General features: G+C 48.2%; 2 protein-coding genes, 1 long non-coding RNA gene and 1 pseudogene across 4 annotated transcripts in view; 2 read left to right on the top strand and 2 right to left on the bottom strand.

Moving 5' to 3' along the window:
- The first annotated feature begins 1,723 nt into the window (after positions 1–1,723).
- LOC143658677 (olfactory receptor 4P4-like) lies at positions 1,724–2,662 on the top strand. Its single transcript, XM_077130850.1, has one exon. It carries the CDS (start codon positions 1,724–1,726, stop codon positions 2,660–2,662), a length of 939 nt encoding a protein of 312 aa, XP_076986965.1.
- Positions 2,663–7,607: 4,945 nt separating this feature from the next.
- LOC143658680 (protein lin-28 homolog A pseudogene) lies at positions 7,608–8,217 on the bottom strand (annotated as a pseudogene).
- Positions 8,218–8,283: 66 nt separating this feature from the next.
- Positions 8,284–13,567, top strand: LOC143674953 (uncharacterized). Its single transcript, XR_013171296.1, has 4 exons — positions 8,284–8,849; positions 8,971–9,140; positions 9,881–10,023; positions 12,591–13,567. It is a non-coding gene; the product is annotated as an uncharacterized LOC143674953 (long non-coding RNA).
- Positions 9,721–20,377, bottom strand: part of TMEM201 (transmembrane protein 201) — a 30,510-nt gene continuing 19,853 nt past the window's right edge. The window contains exons 8-11 of one of the 2 annotated variants that reach the window (XM_077151388.1): positions 19,577–19,648; positions 18,732–19,013; positions 18,022–18,159; positions 9,724–17,221 (exon numbers count right to left, since the gene is read on the bottom strand). In XM_077151388.1, the coding sequence (XP_077007503.1) occupies positions 17,124–17,221; positions 18,022–18,159; positions 18,732–19,013; positions 19,577–19,648 (590 nt within the window). In that variant the 3' untranslated portion in view covers positions 9,724–17,123. Of the gene's footprint in view, positions 18,160–18,731; positions 19,014–19,576; positions 19,649–20,377 lie in introns of both variants that reach the window. The other variant, XM_077151387.1, reaches the window with a different exon arrangement.

Below are 20,377 nucleotides of genomic sequence, written 5' to 3' on the forward strand. Positions count from 1 at the left end.
TAACCATGTTTGTTTTTTTCTATATATGTTGTTGATCTAACGGTTTTTGCAGTCTCTGTAATTTCTTATGCTGTGACATTATTATACAAATCTGATTTTTTTTAAAAAAGTCTATAAGTTTTAGAACACAGAATCCAGAGCGGGCATGGATAAGGTTGTTACTGAGAGTCTGTCTTACCACAAAGAGAACTTGTGCCTCAGTTTCCCCATCTGCAAAATGCTTCGTATGGGCTGTAAGTTTGTCTCCACATGCTTAGTCAATATCTTAAAAAAGACAATAATTTCAACAACAAAAAGCTGTATCTGACTGGTTGCATGTTTCTAATGATCAGTTTTGAACCGTGTGAAGGGGACGATATTTGCTGAGGGGAACTGCATTAGGAAAAAAGTTAAAGCAACTGTCCCTTCAAAGCAAGATCATCCAATGACTAAGGATCCCCCCCCCCCCCCCGCCAAGTTCTACAAGTTTAAAATGAACTTTTAATTTTAGAATATTTTTAGATTTACAGAAACGATATTACAGGGAGTAGATAGACCCCGTACCCAGTTTTCCCTGTTGCCTGACATTGCTGTGCTCCATTTGTCACAACTAATGAGCCAATTTTGGTGCATTGCTAGTAATTCAATCCCCCAGTAAGGCTTTGGTTTTGCATGGGATAATATTTAGTAAATACATACCAGTTGCCTGTACTCCTAGTGATATTTTTTTCTGTTCCAACAAATCTTTATTTATTCATTGTATTATCCCATGGAAAAGTGGGGAAGGGGAAATGGTCAGCATGTTTCAAAATGATAGCAAAACAGAAAGTACCCAGTACAAAATCAACCATCAAAAAACATGCCCCAGTGATAGGTTCACCAAAGCCCAAAGGGGCTCAGTCCCCTGCAGTTCAGGAATAAGGGGAAGGGATTAGGGAAAGGACACATACATGCTTTCCTCCCTTCCTACCCATAAATTCAAGATTCAACACAAGGCTTTGGTTTCTAGCAGTAAACATGGAGTTGCATTCTATCTCCTATTAAACAATCTTGTGGCCACTTTGACATAAGTTTCTTGCACCTGCCTAAAAGTTCCTGAGTGATTTGGATATATATTCATCCGTTCCCTTTCTTGATCTCTCCCCTCCACTTTCTACATGGAAACACCCCTTCCCCATTGTTTCTCTCTATCCTAGAATTGATGCGTAAGTAGGTTTGGCCAATCCAAGGGCAGCAGTGTTAATCTTTTGGCACAAACAACACAAGAGGAATGGGTCTTAACTTACAAGGTTGGGAATGAGGGATGGAATGTTCTTGGGGTCGTCAGGTTTTTTGCAAAAATCATTGATGAGTTGTGGAGATACCCTCCAAATTAAATGTGTGTGCGGGTTTGGGCAGGGTGCGGTGGAGAGGGGCAATGGGGTAAATATTTAGAACAGAAGATCTAATCCAAAATAAGAAACAGGGGAGCATGAAGGAAAGGAAGGTCCCAGATCTCCACATCAAAGAGAGGCCCCCAGCCTTTTGCAGAGTGGTGAGAAAAACAGCAGACACCACCATTTTTGCCATGTGCACTTCCAGCTGAGAGAGAAACCCTGAACTTCAGTGGTCTTCTTGAACCAAGCATGTTTTCCTGTAAGAATCATGTTTTTCTTCAAGGGCTACATGAGCAAAGTGATAAAATGGTCTTAAACCCTTGGAAAGAAATAAAGGTAAAACTTTTGACCATTGCCTGTATTAGATCATGGAAATGGTGAATAACGTCACTGAATTTATTCTGCTGGGACATTCCCAGAACAAGAAAGTTAAATATTTGTGCTTTCTTTTATTCTTATTTTGTTATATAGCTATTTTGATGGGAAACTTGATCATAGTGATTTCTATCATACTCAGTCAGCTTATTGGCCAACCCATGTATTTCTTCCTTAATTATCTTGCTCTCTCAGACCTATGTTATACCTCAGTGGTGACACCCAAGCTAGTTGCAGACTTGTCGACAGAAAGAAACACAATTTCTCATACTAGCTGCATGGCACAGCTCTTCACCATGCACTTCTTGGGGGCAAATGAGGTCTTCATTCTCACAGTGATGGCCTATGACCGCTGCGTGGCCATCTGCAAGCCCCAGCACTACACTGTCATCATGGGCAGGTGGAGGTGTGATTGCCTGGTCATGGCCTGCTGCGCTGGGGCATTTCTGCATTCCTTCGTCTACTGTCTTCTCACCATCATGCTACCCTTCTGTGGCCCTAGTGAGATAGATCACTACTTCCGGGATGTGTATCCTTTGCTGAAACTGGCGCGCACTGACACCTACGCAGTGGGAATCCTAGTTGTTGCCAACTCAGGCAAGATGGGGTTGGTGATCTTTGTGGTCTTGATGACATCGTATTTTTTGGTATCATACACCAGCAGGGCTTACCCTGCAGAAAGCCCTAGCAAGGCACTTCCCACCTGCAGTTCTCACATAACAGTTGTGGTTCTGTTCTTTGTGCCTGTTCTCTTTATTTATACTGGACCAGCCAAAACTTTTCCAGAAGATAAATTCTTGGCTCTTTTCTACACTGTCATTGCTCCCATGTTCAACCCTTTGATCTACACGCCGAGGAACTTGGCGATGAAGAGTGCCTCGAGGGGAGTGTGGTGCCCCAAACCAATTTTGAGTGGAAAGCAAATGATCTGAAGTGCACTTCCGCTGCTCAGCAAACACCCCGTTCAAGTGATGCTTGCCCATCTTAAGCAGGACCTCTGCTCTAAGAAAATATGAAGATACCCACCAGCGTCTGTTCGCTAATATTATAATTTACTGTGCACTACTTTTTTCTTTTCTTTTCAGTTTGTGTTTCTTACATTGTTCCCTAACACTTTTGGTCACACTTCTTTGCTCAAGTTCTGTTATACTCTTCTTTTATATTTTTTCTCTGGATTTGGTAAATAAGTCATTACTTGGAGCCCATCTTTCTACCCTCCCTACACTTTGACTCCGTAAATGAATCACCAAATATATACATAAGGTACACTAATGCTTATGCTCCCAGGCCTGAAAAGCCCGTAGGACCTATTATCTTCCTGTATTTCTCATCAAAATAAAAAAAAGAGCATTGAATATTGAGAATCAAAGTTCTGCACTCATCATATGCTTTTATGTATTCATTATAGGTTCTAAATAGTCATTAATTTTAAGAGAAATAGTGTATAGAAAAAAATGAAGAATTTTCCAAAAATAATTTTAATGAAATAATCTAAAAATAATGTTATTTAAACAATTGTAATGATATTTGTTACACATATAGTATACTACACATCCTCTTCACTTAATAATGAAAATATATTATTGATAAAAATCAGGTTAGCTGTCTAATTTTTTGCCCAACCTGAGCAACAGTTGACTGTAAAAGGGGGTGATGCTAATAATGATGCTCATACAATAAATACTAAATGTGATAGTGTCAGGTGGCCAGTACGTATGTCTTTAAATACCTGAGAAGTCTGCATACTCTTGTGAAAAATTCATTGCCAGTTGTGGAATCTACTTAGTATCAATGGGATTGTAAACACAAAGGGAAATACTGATACTGTTACTACTTCATCCAGAATATGCTGGCATTTATTTTTTCCTATTACCATTGAAATGAAACCTACAAATTTTAAATTTCTTATAGAACTTCCTTACATCTGATCATATCCAAAAGATTGCAAAATATTTTCAAATGATAAATTAAACAACCAATTATAATAAAATATGATGAAATGTGAGAAAATAAAATATTAAATATGTCCATTAAAATAAAATATGATTTCAATCACTACAAGTATTGGTGAGAAATTGAGATTTCTTTTCCTCTTAGAGAAAAAGCTTCATAAACCCTAGTTTTGAAATAATGATCCAATTATCTTGCATATTTTACAGATTAATAATCTGAAACTCAGGGGATTAAAATGTTTTTCAGCATGAAATTGTCAGCTAGAGAGGGAGTTAAATAGCCAAATAAAAAAAAAGTCATGTAATTTGATGACAACTCCAATAGTTTTATTTAAAGTTTGCCAGCAAGGGGGAGTGTTCAAAAAAGTCAGATCAAAGATAGAGACTTAGGTAGTTGAAAAAGTGGAAAGTAAAGTTGGATATGACTTTTAGAGTGGAATGTCTTGTTAAAGTTGTTAAGTAAAATACATGTTTCCATGAATGGATTCAGATTACCTAAAGAGGTTCTTAATCTGATTATTTCTATCAGAAAATTGCCCCCGTATTTGCCCCAGAATGGTCTCTGAAGATACACAAATATGTTTCTATTTTTTCATAACTAACAATTATAAGACATCTTCCCTTTACACTAAACTTCTTTTTGACTGAGACAATCCTTACAGATTCTTGATGAGGAAGAAAATATCTTTCATGTCATAATTTTGAGTAAAACCATTAATTTAATGTATCAATTAATATTTTGTATTTGGATGTTTTAATATGGATTTGGCTTTAATAAATATATTTCAGACACTTTTTCCAATAATATTGTGATTTCATTCTTTCTTACTTTCCCTCCTTCCCTGCCTCTTTGCCTCTCATTCTCTCTCTCTGTCTCCTCTGTCTCTCTGTCTCTTAATGCGTGTGTTTGTGTACTTTAGGAAGACGTTCAATGAACACTTTCCATAGTGGCTTTCATAACAACATGCCATATAGATTTGGGGCCCGGGTTTTACAGTGTGATGTCCTGCTCAGTTCTGCATGTACTTACTCTTCGCTTATGTACAATAATAATGCTTTATAAATGCAAAAAGTCCCTCTGGTTATTTAGATAAAAAAATAAAGCTATAGGGTGGGAGGCCATGTAATTAGTTTAACTGGAATTTGTATTAATGATTGTTTCCACACTGGTTTTTTTGTTTACTAAATTTGATATATTTTATATTCTGAGGCCAGTTGAGGACTAGCTTTTGTCCTCCATGTTTAGCCTTCTGTACCTCTTGAATCCATCTTCCTCCCAAAATCTGCAGAATGCTAAAGTTCTTGACATAACACTGAATATGTAAACTTCAATATTACAGCTCTGATGATTTCAAACAGAGTTGAGAAGCTATCCTGGAGGTTATTCTTTTGCATTATTCAGATATCCATTTACAGTTTATGCTGTATAGGAGAGGCTGAAGGGAAGTACCTGAAACTGTTGAGCTGTGTTCCAGTAGCCTCGGTTCTTGTAGATGATTGTATAAAGATATAACTCTTACAATGTGACTGTGGGATTGAAAGTTTTGTGTCTGTTGCTCCTTTTATCCAGGGTATGGACCGATGAGTAAAAAATATGGATAATAAATAAATAACAGTGGGGACAAAGGGTAAAATAAATTTTGGAGGGTAGATGGAAATTTTAGCAGTCAATGAGAGGGAGGGATAAGGGATAGGTTTTGTATGAGTTTCTTCTTTTTTCTTTTTATTTTTCTGGAGTGATGCAAATGTAAAAAATGATCATGGCGATGAATACACAACTATGATGATATTGTGAGCCATTGATTGTAAACCATGTATGGAATATATATGTGAAGGTATCTCAATAAAATATATTTTAAAAAGTCAAAAAAAAAAAAAAAAGAGAGGTCCCCAAGCATGTTTCAGATCCTTTTGCCTGGTGCAGTATCTTCTGTCAAAGATGCTTCGGCTGTTTTTCTTCAACATGCAAAAAAGGAGTTTGTAAACAATAAAACCCCCAAAAGGACATGGAAAAAAACCAACATATTATATTTACACCAATTAGGCCACCTAACAATCACCAAATCAGTGAATCGTGAAGTTCTACAAAGCCCAGACAAACTAATTAACTGGGGGGGTGGGCAGCATTTGGGGGAGACCAGAAGCCAGGGTCAGACACACATCACCCAACGTGTTCTATCGCATTTACTCCTCTTCAGCACAGGAAGGTAGGTTTGCAGCGATCCCACAGCATGTAAGGGAAATCCCCTTTCTCCTCTACCTGCTGTAACACTGCAATCACTGCTGCAGCGGGGTAGGACATTGGCTTCAGCTGTCACAAAGAAGCCTTCACTTATGGTCTCTCTGGAAGCCAAGCAGGAAAAGTCCAGAATTTTGAAAGGTTAAGGATTTTATTCTTTGCTTCATACATCCATCCTTACACACACACACACACACACACACACTGTGCATGGCAGGCCTCGCCTAATCCAGTGAAGGGTGCATTTGATGTACTAAGCAAGTCCTGTGCCCTAGGATTAAGAGGCTGGAACAGGAATCCCTTATAACATATGTGGATAACTGTTATCTAACCTTGGCTTCTTCTCTTTACCTTTAAACTGCCCAGCTCTCCTTAATTCTCTGCACCATCTTCCCATTTCAACTAATTTCCAGTTTTCCAGGAGGAGATCAAGTTATGGGGCAACCTAATTAAAACCTAGTCTCCCATGAAAGGGAGGGATTTCAAGAGGACACTAGGGCAGAAAAACCAGCTCTAATTGGCAAAAATGAGGTGGTTCAAATAGTTGTTCTTTGTAATGATAAAGCAACGACAATAAAAAATCACTCCTGCTGTGCAGACCTGGAGCTGCTGCTTGGTTATCCCCAAGACTGCTCATGTACCTGAGAACACAGTGCAGGAATAAGGGGTTAGATTAAATTATACAAAGCTACAGGGGATGCAAGGGTAGTTCAGTGGCAGAATTCTTGCCGGCCATGTGGGAGACCTGGGTTTGATTCCTGGTCCATGCACTTCCCCCCAAAAAACAAACAAACAAAAGTCAAAAACAAACAAAAATTCAACAAATGGTGCTGCAATAATGGGATATTCACATGGAGAAATAATGAAAGGTGACCTCACCATACAGCGTACAAAAAAACCACACTAAAATATATAAAAATAGAAAACCAGAATATTTATATTGAGAAAAAAAACAGAAAAATAAAAAAGGAAAGAAAAAAATGAAAAAAAAAAAAAACGAAGAAACAACCCACACACCCCACCTCCCGCCAAAAAAAAAAAAAAACAAGAGAAGTTAAAATGCACAAGATGCCTCATTCACACACAGCCAGTGTAGTTGGCATCCTGGAGAAAGTGGAACCCAAGGTGCAGTTATCCAAGGGAGCAAATAAATAAAATCTGATTGGCCCCGAATGGGGTAGGAGTGAGCTTAAGAGCAGGAGGTCTGCAGCTGTCCCACCAACCTCCCCTTTTGTCTGTCATCACAATCTACTGTTTGGGAGAGTCCCCAGCAAGGTGTCCCAAACATGGGTTATGAGGAGACAAGACACGGAAACCCCCTGTCCTACCCCTGAGAGGTTCCCTCCTGCAAAATGTAATGGCTCCTGGGTCTGTCCACCAATCTGCTCTCATACTTAATCCTTTCACTCTGGCATGACAAATTTTTATAAATCCTCTTTCAGAGGAAAACAACTTCCCTATCAGGCCAATGTCAAAAAACCTGGAAATTCTAAGGGTATCTCATGCAGGCTTTGGGGTATTTCTCCTGAAAGCTCTCACTTGTATTTGGATAGAGCATGGTTGGAATTCCTTTGCCTCACCCCTTTCCCCCACCAAGATGGAAGAGGGGGTGAAGCTATGGACCCCAGCCTGAGACACACGGCAGTGCCAGCTGCTTCCTACCCATCCCATCCCATTTTCTCCACTCTAGTGATCGATGTCTGCTCCTTGGGACTTCCTGATGGCGAACGGATTGCCCCCACACACTGCGGCTCGGTGCTGGGCCTCTGGGAGCAGGGCAGGGCTGTGGGTCTCTTCTTCCTCCCGAAAGCAGGAGGGCTTTCCCCGTGGGCTGGGCCTACTGGGCTTTCCGTGGACACGAGGCCACAAGATGCCCGCTGCTCGGCAGAAGTGGCACTTCCCAGGCTGGGCTGGCAGCTTGCTTTCCTTGGCACGATAGTCTAGACCTCCACTGCTGCAGCACTTGTCTCCGTTTGATCTGCACTGCTGCATGTGCTTCCCCTTTGGCGGCCTCTCACTCCCGGTACAGGCCACCCCCCCAGATCCAGCGACACGGTGGATTCCAGGCCCTTGGCAGACTTGTGAAAGGTGAACCCCACTACCTCACCCTCCTTCAGATTCCGGAAGCCCTCCACGTGCAGTGAATTCTGATGCACAGAAATGTCCACCGGGGGGTCATGGACAGGAAGCCGAAACCCAGCTGCACGCTGACCCGCTTACTGATGTCTGCACGGGGCAGCAGCTGCGGCTTCTCGGCGCAGCCACCTGCAAACTGCTGGTTGGACACGGAGCCTGTGGTCGCCGCCTGAGCTTGCGGCCCTGGGGCCCCGGTCGGGCGGCTGCTGGCCCCAGAGAAGTCCGGAGGCAAAGGGCACTCCTCATGATTTTGTGGGGAAAATATGAGGACCACAAAGTGTGTTGAGAAGCAACTGGAGGCTTGTGCCGGTTTGAATACGTACCCCAGAAAAGCCATGTTTTAACTGTGAGCCAATCTTGGAGAAGAAGCCGTTTCTTTTAATCCTGATTCAATAATGTAGGTTGGAAATTTTGATTAAATTATCTCCGTGGAGATGTGACATGCTCAATTGTGAATATTAACTTTGATTACATGGAGATGTGACTCCACCCATTCCAGGTGGGTCTTGATTATTGGAATCCTTTAAAAGAGGAAACACTTTGGAGAGAGAGCAGAAACAACAGAGCTTAGAAAAATGACAGAAACCTCAGGGCCGACAGGAACGTCACAGCAGAGCCGACACAGACGCGGAAACATGGAGAACAGAGACATACATGTTTGGAGATGCTTGAGGCCCAGCAGGTGTCACCGTGGGATGTTAAGCAAGTGAGAACCTGGAGAGGCAGATGCCAGCCACGTGACTACCCAGCTGACGAAAGTGTTCCCAATCCATGGACCTTCTTTGAAGTAAGGTAAGCTCCTGTTGGTGCCTTAATTTGGGCATTTTCATAGTCTTAGAGCTGTAAACTTGTAACTTGTTAAATCCCCCTTTTATAAAAGTTCTTTCAATTCTGGTATATTGCATTCCGGCAGCTTGCAAACCAACACAAGGCTGCTCACTGTTGGTCAGCACGAAAACAGAAAAAAGGGGATCTGCTAATCCGGTCTCTTCCTATACTACGCCCTTGTGCCAGGGCTCACGTGGGGTCATTTATAGAAGCCCTTCTGTAAAATCATCATTCAGTGTGGCTGATATTTGGCAGGTTAGTACGATGGGGCCAAATAAAAATGGTAATTTTACTATTTGTAAATTCAGAATTGAAAATCCCTTGTCCTTGGAGCCCAACTACAGTGGATTTGGGAATAAATTCCGACAAGCTGTCAATGTGTCTGAAAAAAGTAAACCAAATCTCCAGAGAAAAACACAGCTCAGCAAATGTCTCAAGAGTGGGGTTGGGGGAGGATGGGGGCAGAAAGGCAGACAAGACTCAAAGTCATAAAATGCCCTGGCCTGGGCTGGCTGCTCTGTACTAGACTTGCCATAAAATCAATTTAAGAAAACCACACACTTTATGTTCACTCCATTATTGTTCCTGCTATAGCCGGTGAGGGGTGGTGAGTTATGTGCCTCCAAACTGGAAAGGGAACCCCTTTGTGTTCTTGGGAAATGTGGTTTGGGCAAGTCAGTGGGCGAGCCAGGACTATGCCACCTGGGTTTGTGCTAATGATTATAATCCAGATGGATTAATTTGGAAATATTTACCTGAATTAGAAGGAGGAGCTAGATTTGTTTGGGTAGATAATGTCTCTAAAATGTACCCAGTGGCTCCAGCGTGTGTGGCCCCTCCCCGTGCCAGGCCAGCTGCCTGATTCTGGCTAAGATGAGAAAGCCCCTACACATTTATGAACTTAATCTTTAATCTTAAATTCAGCTAATAGGGGAAGAAACAAAGAAATTGCTGCTATGCACATGAATCTTGGACTCAGACCTTTATTTTTTCAGGAATTGAACAACTTTTGGCTGAAAACACAAAAACAGCACACCACTAGGAAAGGCAGAGTCAGAGAGACCAAGGAAGAGACCCCAGTATATTTGCCCCTGTGCCACCAGCACTGGACAGTTGGGCCACTCAGTGCATTGTGCAGGTGAGAAAAATCAACTGAAATTCCCAATAAAAATTACTCTCTGTAACCCCCAAAGCAAATGGTGGGGTGGTGGGTGTAGGGTTGGGGAGCCCACCCCTTCTGCTGAGAGGACTTTCTCTACTGCATCACATGTGATTTCTCTAGGCAGTAGGGGCAACGCCTGCAGCACAGGTCTGAGTCAGTTTGCAGATTCTCCCCCTCCGAACCCCAGAGTTCTCACCTCTTCCGCTCTGAATTGCAGACTCACTGACAGTTCCTTCCTACTTTTAGGGGGTAGCGTAGAAAAAATATCCTAAGACTCAGTTGCAGGTTTTGTGATTTGGGGAGCTCCAGCTTCAGACCAGGTCCAAAGCAGACAGCTTTGCCCAGAGTGCTCACTGTGCTGCCCACAGCCTACGTGGGACACCTGAGGTTGAAAATGCCCCCAGAGAACCTGTTTGAAACCAGAAGCCAAAGGACCAGCAGACACCAGCCATGTGCTTCCCAGATGATGAACTGTTCCAGATGCCATTGGCCTTCCTTGAGTCAAGTTATCTTTCTCTAGATGCCTTAGTTTGGACATTTTTATGTCTTTAGAACTCTAAAATTGCAACTTAATAAACACCCTTTATAAAAGACACCCTGTTTTGGGGGTGCAAGGGCAGTTCAGTGGTAGAATTCCCGCCTGCCATGTGGGTGAGCCAGGTTGGATTCCCAGCCCGTGCACTTCCCAAAAACAAGCAAACAAGCAAACAATCAAATGAAAAACCAAACAACAACAAAAATTCAACAAATTGTGATGCAATAAGGGGATACTCACACAGAAAAAGAAGGAAATGTGACGCCCGCCACATAGAATGCAAAGAAAAGAAAAAAAGAAAAAAAAAGAAGAAAAGTCAACCTATTTCCAGTATACTGCAGTCCCATAGCATTAGCAAACTAAAGCAGATTTTGGTACCAGAAAAGTGGGGTGCTGCAGTTTGCAAACACCAAACACGTTGGTACAGTTTTTTAAATGGATAAGGGGAGGATTCTGGAAGTGTTGTGGAGCTTGATAGAGAAGGCCTAGAATGCCTTGAAGAGGCTGTTGGTAGAAAGGTGAACTCTAAAGATACTTCAGGTAAGACCTTAGGCAGGAGTGATGCATGTTACTGTAAACTGAAAGGTGACCCTTGTTTTAAAGTAGCAGAAACTGTGGCAAAACTGACAGCTGGTTCTGGATGGAAGGCAGAATTTAAAAGCCACAAGGTGGGTTACTTAGCTGAAGATAAGTGTGGAATTTCCAAATTAAGGGTGGAAAGTGCAGCCTGGTTTCTCCTTGTAGCTTATAATGAAATGCAACAGGAAAGAGGTAAGCTGAGAACTGAACTATTGGGTACAAAGAAACCAGAAATTGATGTTCTGGAAAATTCGGAGCTTCCAGAAAGGGATACCCCAGACAATAGTGCTTCTTGTGAGGTTTTAACCAAACATGGAACCAGTCAGCCATTTCAGAAAAAGCCAGAATTGGAAATAGAGTTATCCAGAAAGGATTTATGGAAGGTCCTATTATCTGATGGGTGTGATTCATGACTACTGAATGGAAAACCAAATTTCTTATGAGACCTGTATAAATGGAAATACTGCCAGTCTGGATGGACTCAAAGGGACAGAAAAAGGACAAATTGAAGGAAAAGATTATTTTCAAGGCAGAACCAAGGATGCTAAGTCTGAAGCTGAGAGATCTTGGGCCAGGAGAGTGAACTACCCAAGCACTTGGAGAGGGTGAGTTCGCCCTGAAGGCAGAGAGTGGGGCCTTCCACCTGGATCTTTCGGAGGAGTTTTGTTGCCCCAGGCCTCAGAGAGGGTGGAGCACATTCCAAGGGATTGAGCCTGTGCCCCTGAGATGGCAGAGAGCCCAGAAGCTGCCCCAAGGCTTGGAGAGGGTAGAGCTAAGAAAAAGGTGGTCTCCTCAAAGCTCCAGCCCTCACTTCACACTTGGAGAGAACAGGGCCACTGCACAGGCCCTTGGAAAGGGTGGGCCTGCTACTTTCTAAAGCTCTGAGGAAAAATCTCCTTCAGACTTTGAAATCTAATGGAGTTTGCCTTGCAAGTTTTTGGAACTGTTTGGGTAGGTGACCCGTTTTCCTTCCAGTCTCCTCCTGTGGCAATGCGATCATCTATCCTACGACTATTCTTCTATTGTATATTGGCAGCAACTTGTTCTGAGTTTTATAGGTCCAGAGCCAGAGGAGAATTTTGCATTAGGACAGACCACGCCTGTAACTGACCTTGATGAGATTTTGTTCTAATTTTGACTTGGTATTTTATTTGTATAGTTACTGAAATGGTTTAAGACCTTTGTGATATTGTGATGGAATCCACGTATTTTATATGTGGAAAGAACATGTCTTTTTGAGGTCCAGAGGGTGGAATGTACTGGTTTGAAATTGTTTTGTATCCCTGAGAAGCCATGATCTTTAACTCTGATTCAATATTATTTAGGGTGGGACCCTTTGATATAGGTGGTCTCCATGGAGATGTGTCTCCAGCCATATAAGGTGGGTCACTCACTGGAGTCCTTTAAGAGGGAACCATTTTGGAAAAAGTTTCAGGGCCCACACAGCCAGAGAAGTTTGGAGTTGCAGAAAGAAAATGCCCCCTGGGGAGTTGCTTGAAACCAGAAGCCAAAGGACCAGCAGATGCCAGCCATGCTCCTTCCCAGCTGACAGGAGTTCCAGACAACATTGGCCTTCCTTGAGTCAAGGTATGTTTTCCTGGATACCTTAGTTTGGACATTTTTATGGCTTTAGAACTGTAAACTTATAATTTTATAAACCTGTCTGTAAAAAGCCAACCCATTTCTGATATATTGCATTCTGGCAGCATTAACAAACTAAAACACACCATATACTATCACCTCACAGCACTTTTAAGTATGCAGTTGTGTAATTACATTCTTACCTAAGCCTGCCTCCTCTACTCTAGGTGAGCTCTGTGGAGCAGGGTTTGGCTCACCATTGCACCCTTGGTACCTAGCACACCCTGGCACATACATAATACTCTTTGCACAAAATCTGGCTGACTGAATGAAGGGAAGCACACAGGGTGCAAGTCCTGGATCCCTCTCTCCCTCCATCATGATCCAGCCCTGTCTCACCTGGTGAATGGGGTGGGACTCAAAATACTCCCGGCCGCAGGAGGTGCACAGAAAACCCGTGTTGGCTGTGAAGCTGAGCCGGCTGTGCTCCAGCCCTTCCAGGACTGAGAAAGAGCTTCCCTACTTCCACCCCTGGAAGCAAAGTGCCTGGAGTTGCTACCACAGTGTTCTGCAGCGGCGGAGTCCACTCCAGACTCCACGGCCACCCTCTGCTGGAGGCTCCTGCTTCTCACTGTCTCCACAAAGGGCCCAAGTGACACAAGGTTCTTGGTAAGGCTTGTGGTAACAGCGTTTCCAAACCTTTCTTTTATGACCAGCAGAACCTTTTTCTGATATCAAACCTCAAATGGAACCCCAGCATAAAAGCTCTTGGATGGGGGTGGTGGAGGGCTCCCCCACCCAGGTTCTTGGGTGGAGTTCCTTAGAACCATCTCTTTTACAAACATTATTATTATTACAAACTCGGACCTTCTCATCATCTTCCCATCACACCAGGGGCAGGTTTCAAAAGCAAAAACCAGCTTGGTTTCTGAAAACAAAATGAAAAACATCTAGGTAATTTCCCACACCTTCCTGGAAGGCAATGAGTTAACTGTTTCTCCCCAAGACTCGGTCAGGTCCCAGCCCCACCTCCTGTGAATGTGGCCTCATTTGGAAACAGGGTCTGTGAGGGTGTGAGTGTGAACAGGAGGCCAAAGTGGAGGAGGGCAAGTCCTGATCCAGTATGACCGATGTGCTTACCAGACAGGATTGGGCAGCCAGCCAGCCAGATGAAGAAGGGGAGAGTGCCATGCATGGCTGCCGGCCACCAGGAGCCAGGAGAGAGGCGGGAAACAGGTTAGTCCCTGTAGACTTGAGGGAACTTGGCCCAGCCGCAGCCTCCAGAACTGAGACAGACCCCTGGCGTCTCAGCCATCTGGGTCTGTGGTTCTTTGCCACTGCAGCCCTTGGAAACCAAGAGCCATGTATATAAAAGGCTTTAGATCCTGTAGACCTTTGCAGAATAAAAATCAACTCTCAAGAATTATCTAAGTCTGGGAGAAGATGTAGGTTCTCCAATTTACAATTCTAAAGAGGGGAAACCCAGCCACTGCCTTCTGGCTGCTTAGCAGAAAGTAAGATATCTTTAATAAAGACCCCATCTTCATAAAAAAAACATACCTATGTAGAAAAAAAAAGACTAAAGGGAGACATCAATATTTTAACTGTGGGACTATGGGACTTAAAAAAAATTCACTTGTATTTCTAAATTGTCTATAATGCTATTTCCTCTCCTAAGAATCAAAGGGGGAGAATCCTTCCTGCCCTCAGGTTGGCTCTCCACCGGGCTGGGCCAGGTTGGCTGGGGCCCAAGGAGCCACCTGTGTCATCGCCTGTGGGCACACCTGTGTCAGCCTGGATGACGTGCTGTCCTTTGGACGCCTAGGAGAAGCCATTGGCACCGGGCCTGCCCTTGGCCACAGCATTCCCAGAGGACCCCCTCTACGGCAGGGCCCTGAACATACCAGGATTCCCAACGTGCCTGCGCTGCAGCCTGTGACCCAATGCCCCTCACACTCCTTCTGCCAGGCTGGGCAGGGGTCCACCTGAGTGCTGGGTGACCAGGGCCTGCAGGGAAAAGTTTCCACATGCTTTGCTCATGGCAGCCCCTTCCCTGGCAGCCCTGGAGTTGGTGGATGGCAGGCTGCCTCAACACCTGTCCAACTGCCCCCCCTGCATTTCAGCTCTGTTCACTCTTCCTGCCCAGACCTGGCCCTTGTGGATGGCCCCCTCCCATCCAAGCCCCACAGCCCTCTCTGGGGACCATCACACTGCATTGCCGGCACCGTGAGCCCCTGGAGTCCACCTCCAGCTCTACTGAAGAAATGAAATCACTTTCTTCCCAGTGAGGGATCCTCTTCAGTCCAACTGGGCCTGTCATGCAGCCTGAACTGGACAGAGCAAATGACAATAAAGACAAGACAGCTGAGTTGTGAGTTCAAGAGTTAGCATCTTTTTTGGTTCTTTTTTTTTTTTTTTTTTTTTTGCTTTTATAAAGAAAAATAAGGTGATTCTTGTTTGAAACAAACAGGTGAACCCCGCCCCCCTACCCAGCCTCTCCCCTGCCCCTGCAGGGGTGCAAAGACAGGCGGTCCTGGCAGGGGAAGCCAGGCTGGCCTGGGCCACCAGGAGTGGGGTCCTGGTTTCCCCCTGCCCGGGAGCTTTCTCAGAGCCCCAGAGAAAGGCCACCTGGAAATGCAGTTTGGCTTTGATAGGCAGAAATAAAATTAAACAACTCGACACACGCCCATACAGTTGGGGACCAGGAGGCACCACCTCTATGTTGGAACCATCTCTGGCACCTCAATTCCCCATGTCCTGGGGTGGGGACAGGGCAGGAAATAGCATCAGCAGCTCTTAGGTCAGGAATGGGGAGGTGAGACGGGGAAGGCAGAGCAGTCTCCTTCCCCACACATTAAAAAAATGATTAAAAAAGCACCCAAAGCTGAAAAAAACAAATCTCCCTGGCAGGGAGTGTAGGGGGCATTCTGCTCACCTGCAAAATACCTGACCTGGCAAAACGTGTACAAAAATAAAACTAAACGTTATCCCTGAATGAGAGTGAAGACCCTCCCCCCAAAAGCCTCAGAATTCACTGAGGCCAGCCCGATTCCTTCGAGAGTGGCACAAACACAAGCACACATTCACACACACACTCACACACAAACACATGTACAAACATAAACACATGCACACACATAAACACGTACACGCACACAACTGCGTGTACTCACACAGCGCCCCACACCCTCGTCCCCAGGGCTAGGGGAATGGGTGGTTGTGACACCCTCCAGGTCCTTGGGCCAGACAGAGGCCCTTCCTTCCTCCTCCTGGGGGACAGGACGGGACCCTAATCCCAAAAGGAAAGCAGGGCAGGGGGTAGGGGCACAGCTGCAATAGGCATCAGGAGGTGTGTGGCAGGAACCAAGGGGAGGAAAGAAAGCCAGGCAAGGAGCCTGGGTGCCGGTGGTCTGAGCCCAGGCTGGGAGGTGCTGGGAGAGGGGGGAATGTGCGGCTGTGCGACCCGACGTAGAGCTGAGGGACAAGCAAGGGCCCATTGGGCAGCGTCGGAGGGTGGCCTGGAACACTGGGTGAGTAGGGCCCTGTGCACTTGTGGGGCCATGGGACTGCCTCCAGGACAGGTCAGCCGAGGTAACAGAAGAGAGCCTCGGGGTGGGTGGGCAGGAAAGGGGGCTGGGAGGGGGAGGGAGGGCAGTGCCCATGCAGGCCCCAGGACCAGCTGGGCCTTTGGCTGCTGAGACCCAGAGGCGTGGAGGAGCCCTGGGCAGGGCCAAGGAGGGCAGGCCTGGGCCAAGCCGACAGGATGATGCCTGGCAGACAGGTGCGGGGCAGCCAGGGGGAGAGGACACAGGTCCTCAAGGGGTCCTGCCCAAGGGAGGGTCACTCTCCACCAGTGGGGAGAGGACAGGGGCACAGTAGGGAGTCCCCTCCCTCCTGCCCCTGGGCACCTTCGGCTGGGTGGGGCTCTGCCCGGGAAGGGGCAGGTACAGTACGAAGGGAATGGAGTCAGGGAAGCCGCTGCTCAGCCAGCTCCGGCTCCAGTGACAGTAGGATGGGTATCCTGCTAGGCAGGGGGTGATGCGGGGAGGGGACCCCTGGGTCCTCCAGCCCCTTGGGCATCTCTGGCCTGGGGATCAGAGTGTCAGCACCAAACACCCACAACCGAGGTCAGCCCAGGCAGGGGCTGGCAGGGAGGGGACTGCAGGAGCTGCTAGGCCTGGAAGAGGTGTCCTGGAGGCAGGAAAGGGGTTCCAGGCAGGCAGCTGCAGGCTGCTCCCCACTCCCCCTTGACCTCAGCTCACAAACCAGTGAGGAGGTTGAGGGCCAAGATGGCAGCACCTCCGGGAGATCTCTGAGGCCCCGAGCTGGCCAGTGGCAGTGGTGGAAGCAGCGGGCAACCTGGGCGTCACCCAGGATGCAGTCAACGCAGGCTCTGGTACAGGTACACTGAGGTGAAGACGGCGTTGGCGGCCAAGCTCATGGTCAGGAGGCCCCGGACCAGGGAGGGGCTGAAATGACCTGTGGGGGCAGAGAGACAGGTCAGAGGTGGGAGTTCATGACCTACACATGTGGGTGGGGGGCTGTCCATTGACCCCATACCCATCAGCGGCTGCAGCTCTGGGGGCTGCAGGGCCCTCTGAGGGGGACAAGGGGACTAAGGACCTTCGTCCCTCCACAGCCCAGCACCTCCCCAGCAGGAATGCCCCGTGGCCCTGCTTGTGCTCAGCTGTTCAGGTGCTGCACCCTGAAGGCGGACCTGTGTGCACCCAGGCTGCCAGAGCTGGGCCGCCACCTGCCTCACAAGCCGCAGCAACAAGTGTTCCCTCCCGGGGTACCCCATGTCCACCTCCGTGCACACGGGTGCTGCCCCCACAGGGAGGGAACCACTGCCAGGGGCAATGCTTACTCAGCGCTCAGCACGGGCGGCTGCTCCATGGGGACGCACCAGCCCCCTCTGGGTAACCCAGTACCCTGGTGGCACCCACAGTCCCTGGGTGTGCCCACATCCTGCTGCCAGGGCGGTAGGGAACTCTCTGGGACAAAGGCATCTGCTGTATCTGTACCGTCCCCTGAGCCACCAGGCCCATGGCCCAGGAACTGAACTTTCACTTTTACTTGACTTTGGTTCTGTTAATCGGAAGTGGCCCCTGTGGCTGGTGCTGCCCTAGGAGATGGGCAGAGGCAGGCCCCGAGCCCGGGGAGGGATGCTGCCATTCAGAGTCTTGGGCTTTGGTGGCCCAAGGCCGTGCAGGGTGCTCTGCTGGGTCCCAGTCGCTTGGCGCTGGCCTGGACCCTGTAGGGCGGAGGTGGTTCCAGACCTCTCCAGGTGGTGGCCTCCTCCGAGCACCCTCGGGTGGTGGTGTCCACCACACAGCTAGACGAGTGCGATGAGTCGTCCTCTTTCTTGATGGAGCGGAGGCTGCAGGCGCCGCCTCTTTCCGGCATCAGTCTCCCGTCTGTGGAGAGGAGAGGCTTCCCGCTGGTGCTCGCCCCAGATGGCTCCCCCACCTCCCCTCTCAGCACCCATTCTGGCCCTGCCCTGGACCCTGGCTGTGTCGGGGCAGCTGGTCTGAGATCTGGGGTCGCTGCCACCCAGAGTGAGGCTTCTGGAGGGGACAGACAACTGGCCGGGGAGGGGCAGGGCTGGGGGCGGTCTAATTTTTAAAATAAGCCACACCATCTGAGCAAAACAAGTATCTGTGCTGCTGCAGATAGTGCTTTCAGTGAATCCCAAGGAACAAGGACCCTAAAGGTTGACTGCAAAACTAGAAAGTAAAACCAGTCAGCAGAGGGCATGCCCTCGAGGGTTCAGGGTGATCAGAGGCTAGACTGAGGACACCTGGTGTCGGGGGTGTGCCCCAGGGAGGAGTGAGGGCGGCCCGTGAGGCCTCCACACGTCCCTTCCCTTAGGAGCACAGGCCCAGCCGGGCCATGGAGAGCAGCAGCTGGTGCGTGGCCCCCGAAAGTGCTCCCGACCCCGCACCCCTTCCCAGGCACGCCCAGCACCAAGGGGGCAGGCAGGCCGTACCCACGGTGTGCTTGGCATCCTGTGCTGGCGGCCGCACGATGGTAAAGGGGCTGCCGTTGTGGGGCGAGTGCTCGTCTGAGCTGCTGGGGGAGCTGGGGGCCTCTGCAGGGGGCGACGGGAAGAGCAGCAGCTTCTGCCCCTTGAGGTTGAGGCGTGCAGGGCTGATGAGTGGTCTGCGGTGGCGCAGGGAGCCCGAGCTGGAGGCCACGGAGCTAGTCACGGAAGGCGCTGGGGAAGGGAGTGGAGAGGAGGGGCGGCCCCCCGACAGCAGGGAGAGGTAATCTGGGGGAGGGAGGGGAGGGTCAGCCATATCTGTGAGCAGGCCGCATGGGGCTGCTACAGCAGTGCTTCCCATGTCCCTGGGCCAGGATGGAGGGTTGGGGAGAGACTGGGGGGCAGGGGGCAGTCCCGACAGAATCCAGAGAGAGAAGGGGCTGGTGCCCCACCTGGCTGAGGGGAGGGATGGCGATCATGGAGCCAAGGCCACATCCCCTCTGCCCTCCTGCCGCTGGGGGCAGGCCAGGCAAACATGGACTCTGGAGGCTCAGAGTTTGGTGAACCCAAGTCCCTGTCGTTGCCATCAAGGTCACCAAAGAGGACATCAGTGACACTTGAAGGTGCTGCTCTGGGCCAACTTTGGGTTCAGTGCCCTACAGGGATCAAGAAGAGGAAACTGAGGCACCAGAGTCACGTGCCCAGGCTGGCACAGCCAGGTGGTGCCAGGGCTGGGACCTGGGCACAGATGCGTCTGACCCCTGGGTACATGCTTGACCACTCTGTCTTTCCCTCGAGCTCCCCAGCGGAGGCTGCCCCCAACCCTGCTTTCAGCTCCTGGTTCCCCTTACCTGAAACAGGAAGCTCCCCTGTGGGAGACACCTGAGAGGGTGGGCGGCTCCCACTGAACAGGTACCCTGAGTCTGGAGAGAAAAGAGAAGCAGGAACAGGTCAGGCCTGCAGACAGGACATGTCCTCCTCTGCTCCCCACCCTGGGATGTACCATCCAAATCCAACCCCCACAATATGCTTTCATAAAATCGCTCTCAACTGAGGCCTGGCACGACCTTTGGAGGCAGGTAAGACACAAATGCTCATTCCCTTTGCGTGAATAAAGGACTGAAACTCACAGAGGGTGATGGGCGGAGTGAGACCTTGGACCCAAGCCTCTGGGCCTCCTGTCCCCAGGCCCTGCCTTTTCAACCACCTTACTTCTACCTTCTCTGCTAATCTTGTCCCACTGCTGGCTCTGGACACATAAGCTTGGCACATGCTGCCCTTTCTAAGTACAGTCTAAGTGGGGGCAGGGACCCCGCCTCACCCATCTTGTGTCCCCAAGTGCCCATCCAGGCAGGGCCTGAGTGCCTCTTTAGGCGGTTGCTGCCCTGGGGGTCTGAGCACCCCAGCCACCCCTGCCCTGCCAGGCCCCCCATGCCACAAGGGGAGGGTGGTGAAGTGACCCAGGCACCACTGAACAGAGTCCTTCCAGATACCTGCTCTGGGGGGGAGGGGGGCACGGAGAGGGCATCGTCCTACTGGGCCTGGGAGAGGGAAGCAGAGGTGGGGGTGGGAGAAAAGCTGAGAGAGGCAGGGCAAGGGCTCAGGACAGAGGGGCCTCTGGGTCAGAGAGACCCTGGGGCCATCTGTCATCG

This window comes from Tamandua tetradactyla, chromosome 2 (assembly GCF_023851605.1).
Source record: "Tamandua tetradactyla isolate mTamTet1 chromosome 2, mTamTet1.pri, whole genome shotgun sequence".
Classification (NCBI taxonomy): domain Eukaryota; kingdom Metazoa; phylum Chordata; class Mammalia; order Pilosa; family Myrmecophagidae; genus Tamandua; species Tamandua tetradactyla.